Source organism: Nerophis ophidion, linkage group LG08 (genome assembly GCF_033978795.1).
Source record: "Nerophis ophidion isolate RoL-2023_Sa linkage group LG08, RoL_Noph_v1.0, whole genome shotgun sequence".
Classification (NCBI taxonomy): domain Eukaryota; kingdom Metazoa; phylum Chordata; class Actinopteri; order Syngnathiformes; family Syngnathidae; genus Nerophis; species Nerophis ophidion.
The window spans coordinates 14,535,259-14,552,547 of NC_084618.1; the positions used below are offsets into that span (position 1 = coordinate 14,535,259).

Below are 17,289 nucleotides of genomic sequence, written 5' to 3' on the forward strand. Positions count from 1 at the left end.
GCTCAGCTCCTTCTTCACCACAACGGATCGGTACAACGTCCGCATTACTGAAGATGCCGCACCGATCCGCCTGTCGATCTCACGATCCACTCTTCCCCCACTCGTGAACAAGACTCCTAGGTACTTGAACTCCTCCACTTGGGGCAGGGTCTCCTCCCCAACCCGGAGATGGCACTTCACCCTTTTCCGGGCGAGAACCATGGACTCGGACTTGGAGGTGCTGATTCTCATTCCGGTCGCTTCACACTCGGCTGCAAACCGATCCAGCGAGAGCTGAAGATCCCGGTCAGATGAAGCCATCAGGACCACATCATCTGCAAAAAGCAGAGACCTAATCCTGCGGTTACCAAACCGGAACCCCTCAACGCCTTGACTGCGCCTAGAAATTCTGTCCATAAAAGTTATGAACAGAATCGGTGACAAAGGACAGCCTTGGCGGAGTCCAACCCTCACTGGAAATGTGTCCGACTTACTGCCAGCAATGCGGACCAAGCTCTGGCACTGATCGTACAGGGAACGGACCGCCACAATAAGACAGTCCGATACCCCATATTCTCTGAGCACTCCCCACAGGACTTCCCGAGGGACACGGTCGAATGCCTTCTCCAAGTCCACAAAGCACATGTAGACTGGTTGGGCAAACTCCCATTCACCCTCAAGAACCCTGCCGAGAGTATAGAGATGGTCCACAGTTCCACGACCAGGACGAAAACCACACTGTTCCTCCTGAATCCGAGGTTCGACTATCCGACGTAGCCTCCTCTCCAGTACACCTGAATAAACCTTACCGGGAAGGCTGAGGAGTGTGATCCCACGATAGTTGGAACACACCCTCCGGTCCCCCTTCTTAAAGAGAGGAACCTATTTCTGGGGCTGAAGTCGCTGAGGTAGTTAAAAAGCTCCTCGGTGGCAAGGCCCCAGGGGTGGACGAGATCCGCCCGGAGTTCCTTAAGGCTCTGGATGCTGTGGGGCTGTCTTAGTTGACAAGACTTTGCAGCATCGCGTGGACATCGGGGGCGGTACCTCTGGATTGGCAGATCGGGGAAGTTCAATGCCTTACCCAAAAATCTCCCAGGGCAACCATTCTCCTGAATTTCTCCCGATTCTCCCAATATTGGGGGCGTTCTCTAAAGGCACTGCCTTTAACGTTCTCTTCAAACAGTGTGGAAAAAGTTAATGTTGATATTTACCTTAGAAGACTGCAAATAGAAAAGAGGCATTACATTTTTGCATTTCAATTTTATTTAATATAGCATCAATGTTTTTTGTTTGTTTTTTGAAAGTTGATTTTGTACCATTAAGTTGTATAAGCGTTGCTTGTTCCATATTCAGTGTTAAAGCAAATCAGTGTAGCAAACTGAGCAATATTTGACGTTTTATTCATGCAGTTTCTCTTACTACTTCAAGGCTTGAATGTTTGATTCATTAATTATTATTTTATTTACAAATGTATTATTAGCCTGTGGAAAGTTTATTTTGATATAAGCATCGCTTTTACAATATTCAATGCAAAACTTGTTTGTGTCCCTATTAAAAGGTTCATTTGTTCAACCTTGGCCCGCTGCGTTGTTCAATTTTAAATTTTGGCCCACTCTGTATTTGAGTTTGACACCCCTGCTTTAGTGTGATCAGATTAAGAGTTCAGATTATACATATTTGACAAAAAAGAAAAACAATAGAATAAACTGGAGCCAAAATGTATTTCTGCCTATCCTATACCAGGCCTGGGCAATTAATTTGAACTGGGGGTGCCAAATTTAGCGGAACCAATGTGTCTGGGGGTCGGTATATCTGATTTTTAAGAAAAACTAAAACAATAATGTCTGAATGCTAAAAAGATTATGACACACCGCCTTAAAAAACGGAAAGGAATTTTAATATTTTTTACTGAATGAAATGTCCACTATGTACATGAAAAATAAGAATGTGGGATTGACTAACTATGAAGGATAAAATAGTAAATATCGACAACATATAAATGTCACACCCCCTCTTGACTGATATTTTACAATCTAGCAAAACACAACAAAAATGCAACAAACACAGCAAAATAGGAACGCCAGGGTAAAAAAAACAAAAAAACAAACACCTACAATCCGATGTATCTGATATATCACCAAGCTCTAGAACTTTGTTGTAAAAATCTCTTTCCGCTTCTGTCCCTGACACCCACATTTCAGGTTCTGGAAACACTCTGTGGAAACGCTCCCCACCTACACTGCTTGGTGCCTCGTCAAAGCTGCTGTGACTTATATGACCATAGTAACTAATTAGATGACCGTTTTAACTAGAATATCATGCAAAAGCGTAGATTCTAACCATTGAAATAATTTGTATAGTTCAAGACTTACTGTCGTTTGTAAACATCACTGCACATCATCGTAATGGCAGCTACAGTTTCCTTCTTGAACATCTAAAATAATTATTTGAGAATGTCCGGCGGGCCGGATTGAAAAGTTTAACGGGCCGCATGTGGCCCCCCGGGCCTTAATGTGCCCAAGGCTGTCCTATACTTTCACTGAAAATAAGATGTCATCAAGATTTAGTTTATGCTGTTGAGCCTACTAGAGATATTGATTCATCTAGTTTGTTAGTAATAGTACGGATATCTGTGTCAATATATAAATATATGTCTTCTTCTTCTTCTTTTGTTTTTATGGCGGTTGGCAAGCAACCTTCTGGTGTGCATTACCGCCACCTACTGTAATGGAGTGTGGACCGAGGTGGATCCCTACTCTATATTCTTTTATTTATTAACCCAGTGTTTTTTAAATATGTGTATATTGCTTTGTATCCTATGTTTTCTGAATGCAATCCTAATATACTTCCCACTTCTAACCTAATATTTTCTTTTGCTAACTTATTTTCCAGTATTTCTCTTTCTCTATTGTATTTCCTACATTGTATTAAAACATGGTCAACATTCTCTATTTGATGGCAAAAATCACACAGCCCTGTAGTATGTTTTCCTATCAATTTTAGTGAACTATTTAGATATGTATGTCCTAATCTCATTCTATTAATAATGTCTTCTTCTTTCTTATTTCTACCCCCTCCTCTCATGACACCTACTCTCCTCCGGACTTTGTAAAACTCTCTACCTTCTATTTACTTTTTCCAATTATCCTGCCACTTTTTATTGTGTTCTATCTTAATTATGCTCTTCACTTCTTCTTTACTGTGCTTAATCTCCATGTTTACTTCTGTATAAATATATGTTCTACACACATTTCCTTTTACAGTAATATATATTTTTGAAGAGTGCAGTATGCAGGTCTTCCACACGAGCTACTTAGAGGAACTTCATCGCTGATTGGACACCAGTTTCCCCGACAAATCAGCCAATCACAGAGCAGCATGGGAGTGAGTATATACGCTGCTGGCAGGGCTTCGATATTCACTTGTCAAGAGGCATTGCACTACACAGTACGAATTAAAATCATGTCTGGACGTGGCAAAACCGGCGGCAAGGCAAGAGCCAAGGCAAAGACCAGGTCTTCCCGTGCCGGACTGCAGTTCCCAGTGGGTCGTGTCCACCGTCTGCTCCGCAAAGGCAACTACGGCGAGCGTATCGGCGCCGGTGCTCCTGTCTACCTGGCAGCAGTGCTGGAGTATCTGACCGCTGAGATCTTGGAGTTGGCGGGTAACGCAGCCCGTGACAACAAGAAGACCAGAATCATCCCCCGTCATCTTCAGCTGGCTGTCCGCAACGACGAGGAGCTCAACAAACTCCTGGGAGGTGTCACCATCGCCCAGGGCGGTGTGTTGCCTAACATCCAGGCTGTTCTGCTGCCCAAGAAGACCGAGAAGGCTGCCAAGAAGTAAAATACATCTCACTTCTAATCCCACAAAGGCTCTTTTAAGAGCCACCCACTTCTCAAGTAAAGAGCATGAAGTTTGTCAACCAATAATTATTTAATCAATGGGTGTTAATAATGCAATGGTGGAGTAAAAAAATACAGAAAGGGATTTTAACTCATGATCAAATTTAGGAATAATGCTACAATACAACTTCTATTATGACTACATCTTTATTAACATCAGCTGGTTCACTAACTTTTCAAATGGTCATTCCCCCCATAAATGAGCTAATGCAGGGGTCGGTAACCTTTTTGACTGGGAGAGCCATGAAATCCACATATTTTAAAATGTATTTCCGTCAGAGCCGTAAAATATTTTATAACACTAAATACAATTAAATGCATGCATTAACGGACAAGTGGTAGAAAATGAATGGTTCGCTTTTTAAGTAACACCATTAATTTAGTATAATAAGTCTCTTATTCTTTTAATAACATTATTAATCAAAAGCATACTATCCGTTTTCTACTGCTTGTCCCGTACCTGGAGGGAACCTGCACAGTTACGGGGGCACATGCAAACTCCACACAGAAAGATCTCGAGCCCAGGATTGAACTCAGGACCTTGGTATTGCGAGGCACACGCACTAACCCCTGGTCTGCCGTGCTGCCCATAGCAGTGTGTTTGTGTGAAATGTTCTTATTGAAATATTGATGGAGTGCAGGTCTTGTTGTGAATTCAGTTTTTGAGATGCGCTGCATAGTAATTAATAAAAGTCCTTTCAAGACCAATGTTCAGGAATTTCGTCAACTAAAACTAAATTAGATGACTAACACATGACTAAAAACCAATTTTGGTCAAAAGACTAAATTGAAACTAATTTAAAAAGCTGTCAAAATTAACATTGGTGAACATTGTTTTACAATCGATGTTTTTTTCCTTTGAAAGACACTTTTTTTTAAATATATTTGTTTGATTCAGTGGATGTCCCCGCACAATTATTTGCACTTAAAAATGTATGTGTGTTGTAATAAATATGATTAGAACATTTTAACATAATGTTTGTGTTCAATTACAATAAAAAAAATCAAATACTTCTTACCGATAATGCGAATTCTTGAACAGGTGCGGTGGGAAACGGATGGATGGATTAAAAATGCATGAGAATGTTTTATATTTTAAACGTTAGTTTTAACACTGTGCTTACCAGCGGAGTTATTAATTACTTATCATGTTAAGCAATGTCAGATGAAATTTATTTCATTTATTTCAATAGTTTTTGGTTTCAAGCCGATCCTTTTTGACACAACCTCTCTTCAGAACAGTCCTTATTGTCATTGACCAGTAAATGAAGAACAAAATTGACTACTCTCTCCCCAAGGCAGTCAGGAAAAAATTAAATGATACATAATTAGTTTTTGAACATTTGGGACGGTGTGGCGCTGTTGAGAGAGTGGCTGTGCTAGCAACCAAAATGTTCCTGGTTCAATCCCCATCTTCTACCAACTTCATCACGTCCGTTGTGTCCTTGAGCAAGACACTTCACCCTTGCTCCTGATGGGTCCTGGTTAGGGCCTTGCATGGCAGCTCCCGCTATCAGTGTGTGAATGTATGTGTGAATGTGGAAATAGGTAGAAAAACGCTATACAAGAATAACCCAATGATAAGACTATAATAAACAATATACAATTAAATGATGGGTTCAGCCTCAACACAGACTCAACATTCTTATAGTGATGTACAGTGATTAGAAATAAACATAACAGTTTTATTATGTTCTCACAACATATATTTTGTTCCATGTTAGACTGGCTAATGATCCAAAAGACAGCTAAACGGGCGACAATCTAACAAAACAGTTTAAAAGTAGAGTGTACTTGAATGTGTATTTGCTACACAAGTTGGTAACATTTATATGTCATGTGTCCTGTGACACACCTTCAAAATCATTCAAGGTTTTTTGACTTCATCATTAAAATACCGAAATATCAATTTACCTTTGTGTCAAACTGTAACAATGACCTCAGCAATTTTAGGATGGATTATTTTCAAAATTAGATGACCTTGAAAATTAACATTCGGAGTTTTGTCTTGACAACAATTACCATTGTTATAGATTTGAACAACACAGCACAAATGACATATTTGACTTTTTTTAATACTGTATTACTTAATTTGACCTAATGTCATAATGTAAATTGTTACATTGAGAGGCAGTAAGGTTTTAAAATTGTGGTTGTATTTTGTAACTGCTATTTCTATATTGTGGCAGCAAAAGCAGATATTGTGGCTTTATGTTTGATAAAGTTATGTCCAAAGACAATTTATCTCTGTAATCCACATCAAAGGCCTACTGAAAGCCACTACTAGCGACCACGCAGTCTGATAGATTATATATCAATGATGAAATATTAACATTGCAACACATGCCAATACGGCCTTTTTAGTTTACTAAATTGCAATTTTAAATTTCCCGGGAGTTTCTTGTTGAAAACGTCGCGTAATGATGACGTGTACGCTTGACGTCACGGACTGTTAGCAAATATGAGCACTGCACACACACACACAGCTAAAAGTCGTTTGCTTTAACCGCATAATTACACAGTATTTTGGAGATCTGTGTTGCTGAATCTTTTGCAATTTGTTCAATTAATAATGGAGAAGTCAAAGTAGAAAGATGGAGTTGGGAAGCGTTAGCCTTTAGCCACAAAAAACACACGGTGATTCCTTGTCTAAAATTCCCACAGGTGAAACTTTACTATGGATCAGAGCGCGGTTAAGTGAACATGGATCCCGAACGAATGTCAACCAGCAGGTTTCGGTGAGAAAATTGTGGTAAAAAATCGCTTCTTACCGAAGATAAGCTGAGCTTGCGCCGTCCATAAAGCTGCCGTCGACTTCCCTGAGACACTGCGCCTCAACACACCCATGGACACACACCTCCGACTATCAGGTACTGTTAAACTCAGTAAAACACTAGCAACACAATAGAAATATAAGGGATTTCCCAGAGTTATCCTAATAAATGTGTCTAAAAACATCTGAATCTGTCCCAATGCAATCGCCTTTTTTTTTTACTTTTTTTTTTCTAGTCCGTCACTATCAATATCCTCAAACACAAATCTTTCATCCTCGCTCAAATTAATGGGAAAATTGTCATTTTCTCAGTCCAAATAGCTCTTTTTGTTGGAGTCTCCCATTAAAAACAATGTGAATAAGTGAGGAGCCATCAACATGTGACGTCATCATTTGCTACTTCCGGTACAGGCATCGCTTTTCTGTTAGAGACCAAAAGTTGCAAAGTTTATCGTGGATGTTCTCTACTAAATCCTTTCAGCAAAAATATAGCAATTTCACAAAATGATGATGTATGACACATAGAATGGACCTGCTATCCCCGTTTAAATAAGACAATCTCATTTCAGTAGGCCTTTAAGAATGTGTGAAATGAATGGCATTTTACAAAGAACAAAGTAGCATAGTCCATTGAGTAAAGGGGAGGTGCTTCTGATTAAAGCTCCTCCTCCCCAAGACTGCATCAGATGTCTTCTTTCAGGTCCGCTTTTGTGTAACAAGTACGGCCGCCTTTCATGTAAGGAGACATTGATCAATTTGATTAACCAATAGCTATCATGTCTGGACGCGGCAAGGGAGGCAAAGGACTGGGGAAAGGAGGCGCCAAGCGTCACCGCAAAGTTCTCCGTGATAACATCCAGGGAATCACCAAACCCGCCATCCGCCGTCTGGCTCGCCGCGGCGGAGTGAAGCGTATCTCCGGCCTGATCTACGAGGAGACCCGCGGCGTGCTGAAGGTGTTCCTTGAGAACGTCATCCGCGATGCCGTCACTTACACCGAGCACGCCAAGAGGAAGACTGTGACCGCCATGGATGTTGTCTACGCCCTCAAGAGGCAGGGACGCACTCTGTATGGTTTCGGAGGTTAAATAATTATTGGATTCCACCATCAAAACTTAAACGGTCCTTTTAAGGACCACCACTCATCTGCAAAGAGTTATATTACCAAATTCTTAAAAAATTACTACAATGGAGTGTACTCAAGATTATAATGTAAAGATGGTCATGACATCAACCAATATAATTAGGATTGCTAAAGTATGCTTAAACTTGCATTAATTGACCAGTTAACAAAAACCAAAAGGTCAGTAATGAAAGTAAATTTGAATTTCTTGTTACACTGGACTATTTTATTATTGATGCTGTATAGATACGTTATATGTCAATATACCTTTTATACATGTAGGCCAGTGGTTCTCAGCCTTTTTTCAGTGATGTACCCCCTGTGAACATTTCTTTTAATTCAAGTACCCACTAACCAGAGCAAAGCATTTTTGGTTGAAAAAAAGAGATAAAGTAAAATACAGCACTGTTTCATCAGTTTCTGATTTAATAAATTGTATAACAGTGCAACATCTGTCATTTGTCGTGGTCTTTCTTGAACTATTTGGAAAAAAGATTTTAAAAATAACATAACTTTTTGAAAAATAAACAAGTGATTCAATTATAAAGATTTCTACACATAGAAGTAATCAACTTAAAGTGTCCTTTTTGGGGATTGTAATAGAGATCCATCTGGATTCATCAACTTAATTATTCACAAAATAGACATCTTTAACATCAATACTTATGCATTGTTGCATTTCTTTTCACACTTTATGGACTTACATTCATATTTTGTTGAAGTTGTATTCAATAAACATATTTATAAAGGATTTTTGAATTGTGTTTTTTTTAGAATAGGTTTAAAAAGTATCACGTACCCCTTGGCATACCTTCAAGTACCCCCATTTGATAACCACTGATCTAGGGGTATTATACCCTTTCAGTGTCTATTTTTATTTTTTTTATGATGGTCTTTTCAACTGTTACCATTAAAAATAGGTTAATCTACCTGCAACATTGCATCTTTGACCACCAAAAACAAACAAAGCTGGAAATAACTTTCACTTTTAGAAATTGCTCCCTGGATATTCAGGATTTAGAAAGGCCTGTCAGGGCTCTGGTTTGGTTGTGGAGTAGTTCCTTTGCTTTGCAGCTCAGCATTTATGTTTGGGTGCACATATTTTAAGTGCTTATAGAGGTTAGTAGTAGTAGTAGTGTTACCTCTGGAACATATACTTTTACTGCATATGACACAACTAGCGGGTTTCTCGTCTGAAACTGTAAAATAGCTCCACACAACATTCTACTTCCCTTCCGCCATCTCACCAGCAGGAGAGAGGAGGGAAGGGGCCTAGTGGACTTGAGCAAGATGATCAACCGGAGAACTTTTTAAATAAATATAAGTGAGTTGCTGAATTTACAGAAGAGAAACTACCACAAACATCATCACTCTGGTATCACAGCCACCTTGGTATTGATGCTATTCACATCTGGATTTATCCATCCATAATAATTATGACCCCTTCAAAGAATATGAATGTTGAAGAACTGAATAATCAATAATGCGCTTAAAAGTCTGGCTCATTGGTTTGGTGTCTCTGCATATCTACAATACGTTATTTTACTCTGTTTTACTGAGAAAACAGCATCTGGCGGCGGTTATAAACACACACACACGAACACACATTTATATATTGTATATAATTTTATACAATATTGGTGCGAATTATTCTTTCTTGTTTTAGTTTATTTCAAACATGAACACACTATAAGTATAATACATTATAAAATTTTACATAAATTCGTATCATTGTCATCATATCAGTGGGAAGAAGCAAAGCTTATTAAATCCTACCCCTTTCCCACTTCAGAGCGTTTACAAAACATAACTTCGTTTAGTCTTCTTTTTGTAACACAGTGACATCGGGGAATGATTAATACATCTGTTCTTGTAATAGATAATTAAGTCAGTCATGATTAACATACTGAGATGTCAAATATCCAATTTTCAAGGAGGTTGAAGATGTTTCTCATAATTCTTCTTTGTACTTTTTAAACCCATTTTAACTTGAACAACCTTTTAAAATGGATCTTACCACTACATTGTTTAACTTTATTTAATCCATTCCATAATTTAATTCCACAAACTAAAGGTTTTTAGTGTTGTACGAGCATACACATGTTTTGAATTAGATTTTCCTCTAAGGTTATATTTCTCCTCTTTAGTTGAGAATAATTGTTGTACATTCTTGGGTAGCAGGTTATGATTTACTTTGTGCATCATTTTAGCTGTTTGCAATTTTACCATATCATTGAACTTCAATATTTTCGACTCAATAAATAAAGGGTTTTTATGTTCTCTATATCCAACATTACGTATCAGTCTAATTATTATTTTCGGTGAATGAAGTGTACTTTTGTAGTTGTTACCAATATTTCTCCACAAACACTCAGATATGTAACACTAGTGAGCAGAAGAAAATATGAGGGCATTTTTAAGCCAGGACATATTTTGATTTGTTCATTATTGAAATGTTTCCTTCCACCTTATAATGGCAATTGTTTTATGAGATTTCCAGTACATTTTATCATCTATTATTGCTCCCAAAAACATCTAGTTTATTTTACCCTTTCAGTGTCTACTCTGTCTATTTGTATTTTTGTATGACGGTCTTTTCTACAAAATTTTACCAAATAGCATTATTTGAATTTTACTGAGGTTTAAGAATAATCTGTTGATTTATTGTTTGAATTATTCTGAAACAGTTTAATGTAGCTAAAGTTTCAATGGTAAAGATTCTATAAGGAATATTAAAGTTATTTAAAAAAAACATTTTTCCAGTTTAAAAAACGATTTACACAGCAGTTACAAGATAAGTGCACCAGAATGCTTTTTTTTTTTTTTTTTTTTTACAGATATACCAATATTACTCTTATTTACTGGAATTATTTATGACTTATTGATAAGTTTTGTAAATATTCCTTAAGGTGGTTTCCCATCACTTCGACAGACTGATTGATTGCTAATACAGAAAACTATACACAAATACATAAGAATAAACTGTATATACAAGTATAAAAAGTAAGCCATTGTAAATATGTAAATTAAAAACAATATTATAATATATATGCTATTCTGAATAACAAAAATATTGCTGAATCTTCTAGTGCATTCTTCTTTATCTTGAAAATTAGATATAGTATTCAGACAAAGATCACACACAGCGAAAAACTATAGCACAAAATATGTTATGCTGCTTTTTCATGAAACGCTGCTATGACAAAGCTCTAATAAACATTGCAGCCTATTTTTTTTACAAATGTGTCTAAAATATGTCAGAAGTGTTGATAGTATTTTCTAAAATTCTTCCAAAACCAAACAAATAGTTTTAAGGACGGTTTTATGTCAGAAAACGTTCATTTATACTTCGGTATTTACTTACAATAGACAAAAGGAGGTGTGGCGTCATCATTAGTACTGTCAGCCAATCAAAAGAAAGCGTTGGCGCATACTAAATTTACATAAAACTGGTTATTTACTGCGCTGCCTCACAATCAGTCCACAGGAAGTATCGCCCAAAGACGTACGAGCAATAGCACGATGCCAGAGCCAGCCAAGTCCGCGCCCAAGAAGGGCTCCAAGAAAGCCGTCACCAAGGCTGCCGGAAAAGGCAAAGGGAAGCGCAGAAAGACAAGGAAGGAGAGCTACGCCATCTACGTGTACAAGGTCCTGAAGCAGGTCCACCCCGACACCGGCATCTCGTCCAAGGCCATGAGCATCATGAACTCCTTCGTCAACGACATCTTCGAGCGCATCGCCTCCGAGGCGTCTCGTCTGGCTCACTACAACAAGAGATCCACCATCTCTTCCAGGGAGATCCAGACCGCCGTCCGCCTCCTGCTGCCGGGTGAGCTGGCCAAGCACGCCGTGTCTGAGGGCACCAAGGCCGTCACCAAGTACACCAGCTCCAAGTAAAGATGCTCTAGTAGAAACACTTGAGCTCCACCAAAACGGCTCTTTTAAGAGCCACTTAATTCTTCTGAAGAGCAATACACTTTGCATTTGAAATATGGTTTAATGTACCTTAACCTGCTGCCATTTAATAGTGTTATTATTTATCTGAGTTTGGACATTTCTAATGCAATTTATAGTTCAAACATCTGGCTAAAATATTAGTATAATTTGAGCATAAAATTTGATATTATATATATATATATATATATATATTGATTAGTGTCATGAAGTATGGGTTGATTAAATATGTTTTTATTATTTTTTCTGAAATATTGTTCCTTTACACTCTTCTGTTAACGTTCAATTAGGTGTTGCCGTTAATCCACTATTTTGGATTATACTTCAACTAGAATGATAGCATTCTAGCAAATCTGAAAAAAAAAAACACAATAAAATGTATGCAAAAGTAAGACTGCTTTTTGTGTACCTAAAGTACTGTCAAGTTTTCAGCGGGTGTGCTACTTATCTTTTACACATGATGTATTTTAACATGACATTAAAGGTGTTTAAAACAAATATTGTATTACATACGTATTGGCTTTTGATGGTCTAAGATAATCAAGTACTTGCCCAAACTAAAACATTTTAATTGTCAAAATAAAAGGCATTTAAATTTAATTGCGATGTTACTTCTGTCAATTAGTCTGTTTAAAAAGTAATAGTAATTAGAATGTATTCAAAGTATGTTTTAACTATACTACACATTTCAGTAGGATTCCTATTGATTGAGAAAGTTTTACCCCTGGATTCAACAATATCAATAATTGCATTAATACACATGCCATGAGTAAAAACTAGTCAAAGTAGCAACATCATTCCTTTCATGGTATTTGCCTTTTTCCCCTCATATAATCCTGATTTACTTTGATATCTAACCTTTGCTGCCTACTACTTTGCAGTCAATAGCTTAATTGTGGGCCTAAATGAGACACAAAGATGTAAATGTATGGTTTATCTGTTGCGGACAAAAATAAAAAGCTACATAAAGGAATATCAAATTCACATTTGCAAAAATTTCACGTTTGAAAAAAAGGAGAAGAACCGAGAGTTTATATGATCCTTACTTTGTGTGTCTCCTTGTCTATTAGTATTGTCTATATACTGGTCATTCTTGCACATGTTGACACTGATATTTCCTGTGTGTTGAAATAATTTCTACACTTCCTGTGCTTTGATGTCATTATTGTCTATTTGTTGGAGAAAAGATCATGGAATGTGTAACTATTGTGCAGTGGTGAAAGTAAGAAATTAATAAGGGAAAATGCTGCGTTAAAGATATTAACGATGAATGATGTAAAGTAATAAATGTATACGTTAGATGTAAATCAAGCAACAAACAGTGCATGATCAATAAATTAAATACATTATTATAGTTATCATACATGCTGCTGCTGTTGAGATGAATGGTTGAAAATGTTTTGTGGAATGTAATATCACTATATAAAGTACTGAAAAACAAAAGTGTTGTCAACATTGTGTTGTTCATCTTTCACCTTTTATATGAATACAGTGCAAACAGTTTCTAAAGTTCATAGTTTATTGTTATCTAAAAATACATTGAAGTATTATTAGTGTTGCACATGCAATACATGAGTATTTAGGCAATAATGGACATGTGTTGAATTATTTTAGTAGATAATAGTAGTCAGTCATGCTGTACACTGACTACTCTTTATCCTCTCTTTATATGTGTATAAAAATCTATTTTCTATAGTCAACATATTTATTTCTATACTCTTTATCCTCTCTCTATATATGTATATACAAACCTATATAGTCAACATATTTATGTCTATAGTGTTGTCCTGTGAGAAGATATATTGTGATAAAAGTGTTCAAGTGTAAGGAGAGTAGGTCTCTCCACTTTAGTTTGTTTAGTAGCATTTGGAACATAAAACTATGGTTCTAATACAAGATAGACAGACACAAGTCTTTAATTGCACAAAGAGAATATAATTATGTATTAAAGACGTGAGAGGTGATATTAGATGATAACAGACACCAGCCTGACACCAACAGTGGTCATTGTGTTTGCTGCGTCACTAAAACCTTGTCTTGTTTCAGAGCGGCCATCAATGTTTGTCTTTTTGGGCTGAAAGTTTCTGAGTTAACATGTTTTGTAACCTGTAGGGCAGTTTTTGTTGCATTTTGAGGGACTTTTAAGTGTTTAATTGTAGAAATGAGTGAGGAAAGTCGTCCAGCTTTGCTGCTGATGTCGGGGAAGAAGTCAGCTTTGGAGGGTAGTTCGATCCAAATGTCACAAATGTGCACACTCTAAACGTCATAAATGTGAGGAGACACTAGTCTACTACAAAATGAGATCATTTTTACTTTCTAAAATCATTTATTTCGCGTCTTTTAATCGTTTTAAATGTGCGGAGAAAACACAAGTGAGGCCAGTTTGACAGCGCGCCGAGGAGAGAGCCAGTCGCTTGAGTCTCCACGGTTCTCATCCTGCCTTTAAGTTCCGCCCCTTGCGACGTACTGACCAGTTGAGTCTCACCTCAGTCCCTGTCAACAACCATCCGAGTCAAACCAAGCCATCATGGCAGAAGTAGCACCAGCCGCACCCGCTCCGTCCAAGACGGTCAAGAAGAAGAAGACCACCAAGACCGCGAAGGGCGGACCCAGCGTGTCCCAGCTGATCACCGAGGCTGTCGCCAAGTCTAAGGAGCGCAAAGGAGTCTCCCTAGCCTCCCTCAAGAACTCCTTGAACGCCGCCGGTTACGATGTGGAGAAGAACAAGGCTCGCATCAAGATTGCTGTCAGGAAACTGGTGGCCAAGGACATCTTAGTGCAGACCAAGGGCACCGGCGCTTCCGGCTCCTTCAAGATGAACAAGGCGTCCGAAGCCAAGCCCAAGAAAGCTCCCGCTAAGGCTAAGAGCGCCGCCAAGAAGCCCGCAGCCAAGAAATCACCAGTGAAGAAAGTCGCAGCCAAGAAGTCTGTCAAGGCCATAACTAAGAAGCCTGCAAAGAAGGCGACAACCCCGAAGAAGAAGGCAAAGACGGCGGCTAAGAAGAGCACCAAAAGCCCCGCCAAAGCTGCCAAGCCGGCGGCGAGGAAAGCCCCAGCGGCCAGGAAGAGTCCTGCTGCCAAGAAGAGCCCCGCTAAGAAGGCGAGCAAGCCTAAAGCCAAGACTGCAGCCAAGAAGAAGTGATTCTTCTCTTCTTACATTAAACCAAACGGCTCTTTTAAGAGCCACCACTTCTTTTTAAAGAGCAATAATCAATTGTGACATAATTGTGTTACCATGTTACAGCCTCTACAATGTTCTTCACAAACTTCAATTGGGGTTTGTTGAACTGATATATTAGTCAATGCGGTTGTCAGATGATGTGAAGTCTCAGATGTTTACATGGCAAACTCGAAACTAGATCCATTATTTCACCCTCTTAAAGTGAACATTAAAAGCCCTTAGAACTTTTCAATACCGGCTCAGGGATCTGATTGATTAATATATTTTTATGTTTCACACCTGTGTGTCAAATGAAATACTTTTTTTGCAGTAAAATAAAAAATATATATTTTCCCCAGAAATATTTTGAAGATGATTATTGGAAGTAATCTGATGCTTTAAACAGGTCAATTTAAAACATTGACTATGATTCGCTTTTTTTTTTAAACATAGTTTCTTTAGCTGTTGGACTGTTTTTATTTAATTCCAATGCTTCAACCTCAAAACCAAATTTCAGATTATAAAAGGTTTTATTTTTAAATTATCTTTGTTTCATGTTTTTTTGAAAAACAAACCTTAGGTTTCAAACGACAAACAGCACATTTGCAGATTTCCCCCAAAAATACTTCAAAGCGGAAGGTTCCATTCAATTTGAGTCTTGAATAATTAATAATAGCATGGCAGCTGTTTTTGGTATTAGAGTCAACATTTCAACTTTTTATAACATAATTATATTTTTTGTAAATGAGCAGCAGGAGACAATTGCCATGGTACTGTTCTCCCTCTCTCGCTGTTATGTTTTTTGCTGTTTTTTTTTTTCTTGTTTCTTGCATTAAACAAAGAGAACACTGTCTACCAAGTCAAATTAATCGTGTGTTAAACATATCTGACCAATAAAACTATTGGAAAAGAAAAACATCCATCTTCTTCTGCTTATCCGAGGTCAGGTCACGGGGGCAGCAGCCTAAGCAATCAATAACCCCCAGTATGCTGCTGCAATACATTATATATGGATATAATAATCTATTACACGAGACTACGGTCCATCCAGACCCACACCTCCCGCTACCTGAACAGGTTTTTCCCCACGGCCATCAGGCACATGAACAATAACAAGATCTGATCGCTCAGTTACAGCTCTTTTTATTACCTATTATTGGTTTTATGTTGCACGATTGCACCACAATTGTGAACCCGTTCTCAAACAATGGCAATAAAAAAACTATTCTGATTCTAATTTCTGATGCCAACCTACATTCTGCAAATAGTCCGGGGCTTCAGAAGCTGTTGGGCAGTTCTTGTCGATGATTGGTTCATTTCAAAGTGCTCTTGTCCAATGGTTGATCAGCCTTTGCGCCGGCCTCCTCCCATATGGACCAATCAGCGCTGACTTGTCTTTATAAAACGCACAGCTTGCAGTGGTTTTGATTCATCGTACTTTCCCCAGAGTCGAGACGTAACTAAACATGGCAAGAACCAAGCAGACAGCCCGTAAGTCCACCGGCGGCAAAGCCCCCAGGAAGCAGCTGGCCACCAAGGCTGCTCGCAAGAGCGCACCCGCCACCGGCGGCGTCAAGAAACCTCACCGTTACAGGCCCGGTACCGTGGCCCTCCGTGAGATCCGTCGCTACCAGAAGTCCACCGAGCTGCTCATCCGCAAACTGCCCTTCCAGCGCCTGGTCAGGGAAATCGCCCAAGATTTCAAGACCGACCTCCGCTTCCAGAGCTCCGCGGTGATGGCTCTCCAGGAGTCCAGCGAGGCTTACCTGGTAGGTCTGTTTGAGGACACCAACCTGTGCGCCATCCACGCCAAGAGAGTCACCATCATGCCCAAGGACATCCAGCTGGCCCGCCGTATCCGCGGAGAGAGAGCATAAGCTTCTAACTCTTGTACCACAACGGCTCTTTTAAGAGCCACCAAACTTTCAACTAATGACATTTTCCGCTACAATGTAAACATTTATTCTTCAACAAATTGTTGGTGTCATATTCCCCTTAATTATCTTCAATATCCATACTCAAATAGTCCTTGAATAATCTAATAGTATGTAATTGACAGGATTAAGGGGGTTATACCTCAATATACTAGTTATTAATTTTGCAAATTTTATTCTGTATCCCAACAGTTTGTGTTTTTCGATTCACTTCATTCCTATTAATACTATACTTCCATCCATCCATTTCCTACCCCTTATTCCCTTTCGGGGGCACTGGCGCCTATCAGCTACAATCGGGTGGAAGGCGGGGTACACGCTGGACAAGTCGCCACCTCATCGCAGGGCCAACACAGACAACATTCACACACTAGGGCCAATTTATTGTTGCCAATCAACCTATCCCCAGGTGCATGTACTTATTCTTGTTTATTCATCCATATATTTAAAATTATTCTTTA

At 38.6% G+C, this 17,289-nt stretch overlaps 3 protein-coding genes across 3 annotated transcripts; all 3 read left to right on the forward strand.

The window, feature by feature from the left end:
• The first annotated feature begins 3,412 nt into the window (after positions 1–3,412).
• LOC133557359 (histone H2A) lies at positions 3,413–4,786 on the forward strand. Its single transcript, XM_061907762.1, has one exon. The coding sequence runs from the start codon at positions 3,442–3,444 to the stop codon at positions 3,823–3,825; it is 384 nt and encodes a 127-aa protein (XP_061763746.1). The 5' UTR covers positions 3,413–3,441; the 3' UTR covers positions 3,826–4,786.
• Positions 4,787–11,270: 6,484 nt separating this feature from the next.
• Positions 11,271–11,896, forward strand: LOC133557363 (histone H2B 1/2-like). Its single transcript, XM_061907765.1, has one exon. The coding sequence runs from the start codon at positions 11,303–11,305 to the stop codon at positions 11,675–11,677; it is 375 nt and encodes a 124-aa protein (XP_061763749.1). The 5' UTR covers positions 11,271–11,302; the 3' UTR covers positions 11,678–11,896.
• A 2,322-nt stretch (positions 11,897–14,218) lies between these two features.
• On the forward strand, positions 14,219–15,747 carry LOC133557354 (histone H1-like). Its single transcript, XM_061907756.1, has one exon. It carries the CDS (start codon positions 14,262–14,264, stop codon positions 14,874–14,876), a length of 615 nt encoding a protein of 204 aa, XP_061763740.1. The 5' UTR covers positions 14,219–14,261; the 3' UTR covers positions 14,877–15,747.
• Positions 15,748–17,289: the final 1,542 nt, after the last annotated feature.

Coding starts and splice junctions, on each gene's coding strand:
- LOC133557359 (XM_061907762.1), top strand. CDS start 3,442: ATGTCTGGACGTGGCAAAACCGGCGGCAAGGCAAGAGCCAAGGCAAAG.
- LOC133557363 (XM_061907765.1), top strand. CDS start 11,303: ATGCCAGAGCCAGCCAAGTCCGCGCCCAAGAAGGGCTCCAAGAAAGCC.
- LOC133557354 (XM_061907756.1), top strand. CDS start 14,262: ATGGCAGAAGTAGCACCAGCCGCACCCGCTCCGTCCAAGACGGTCAAG.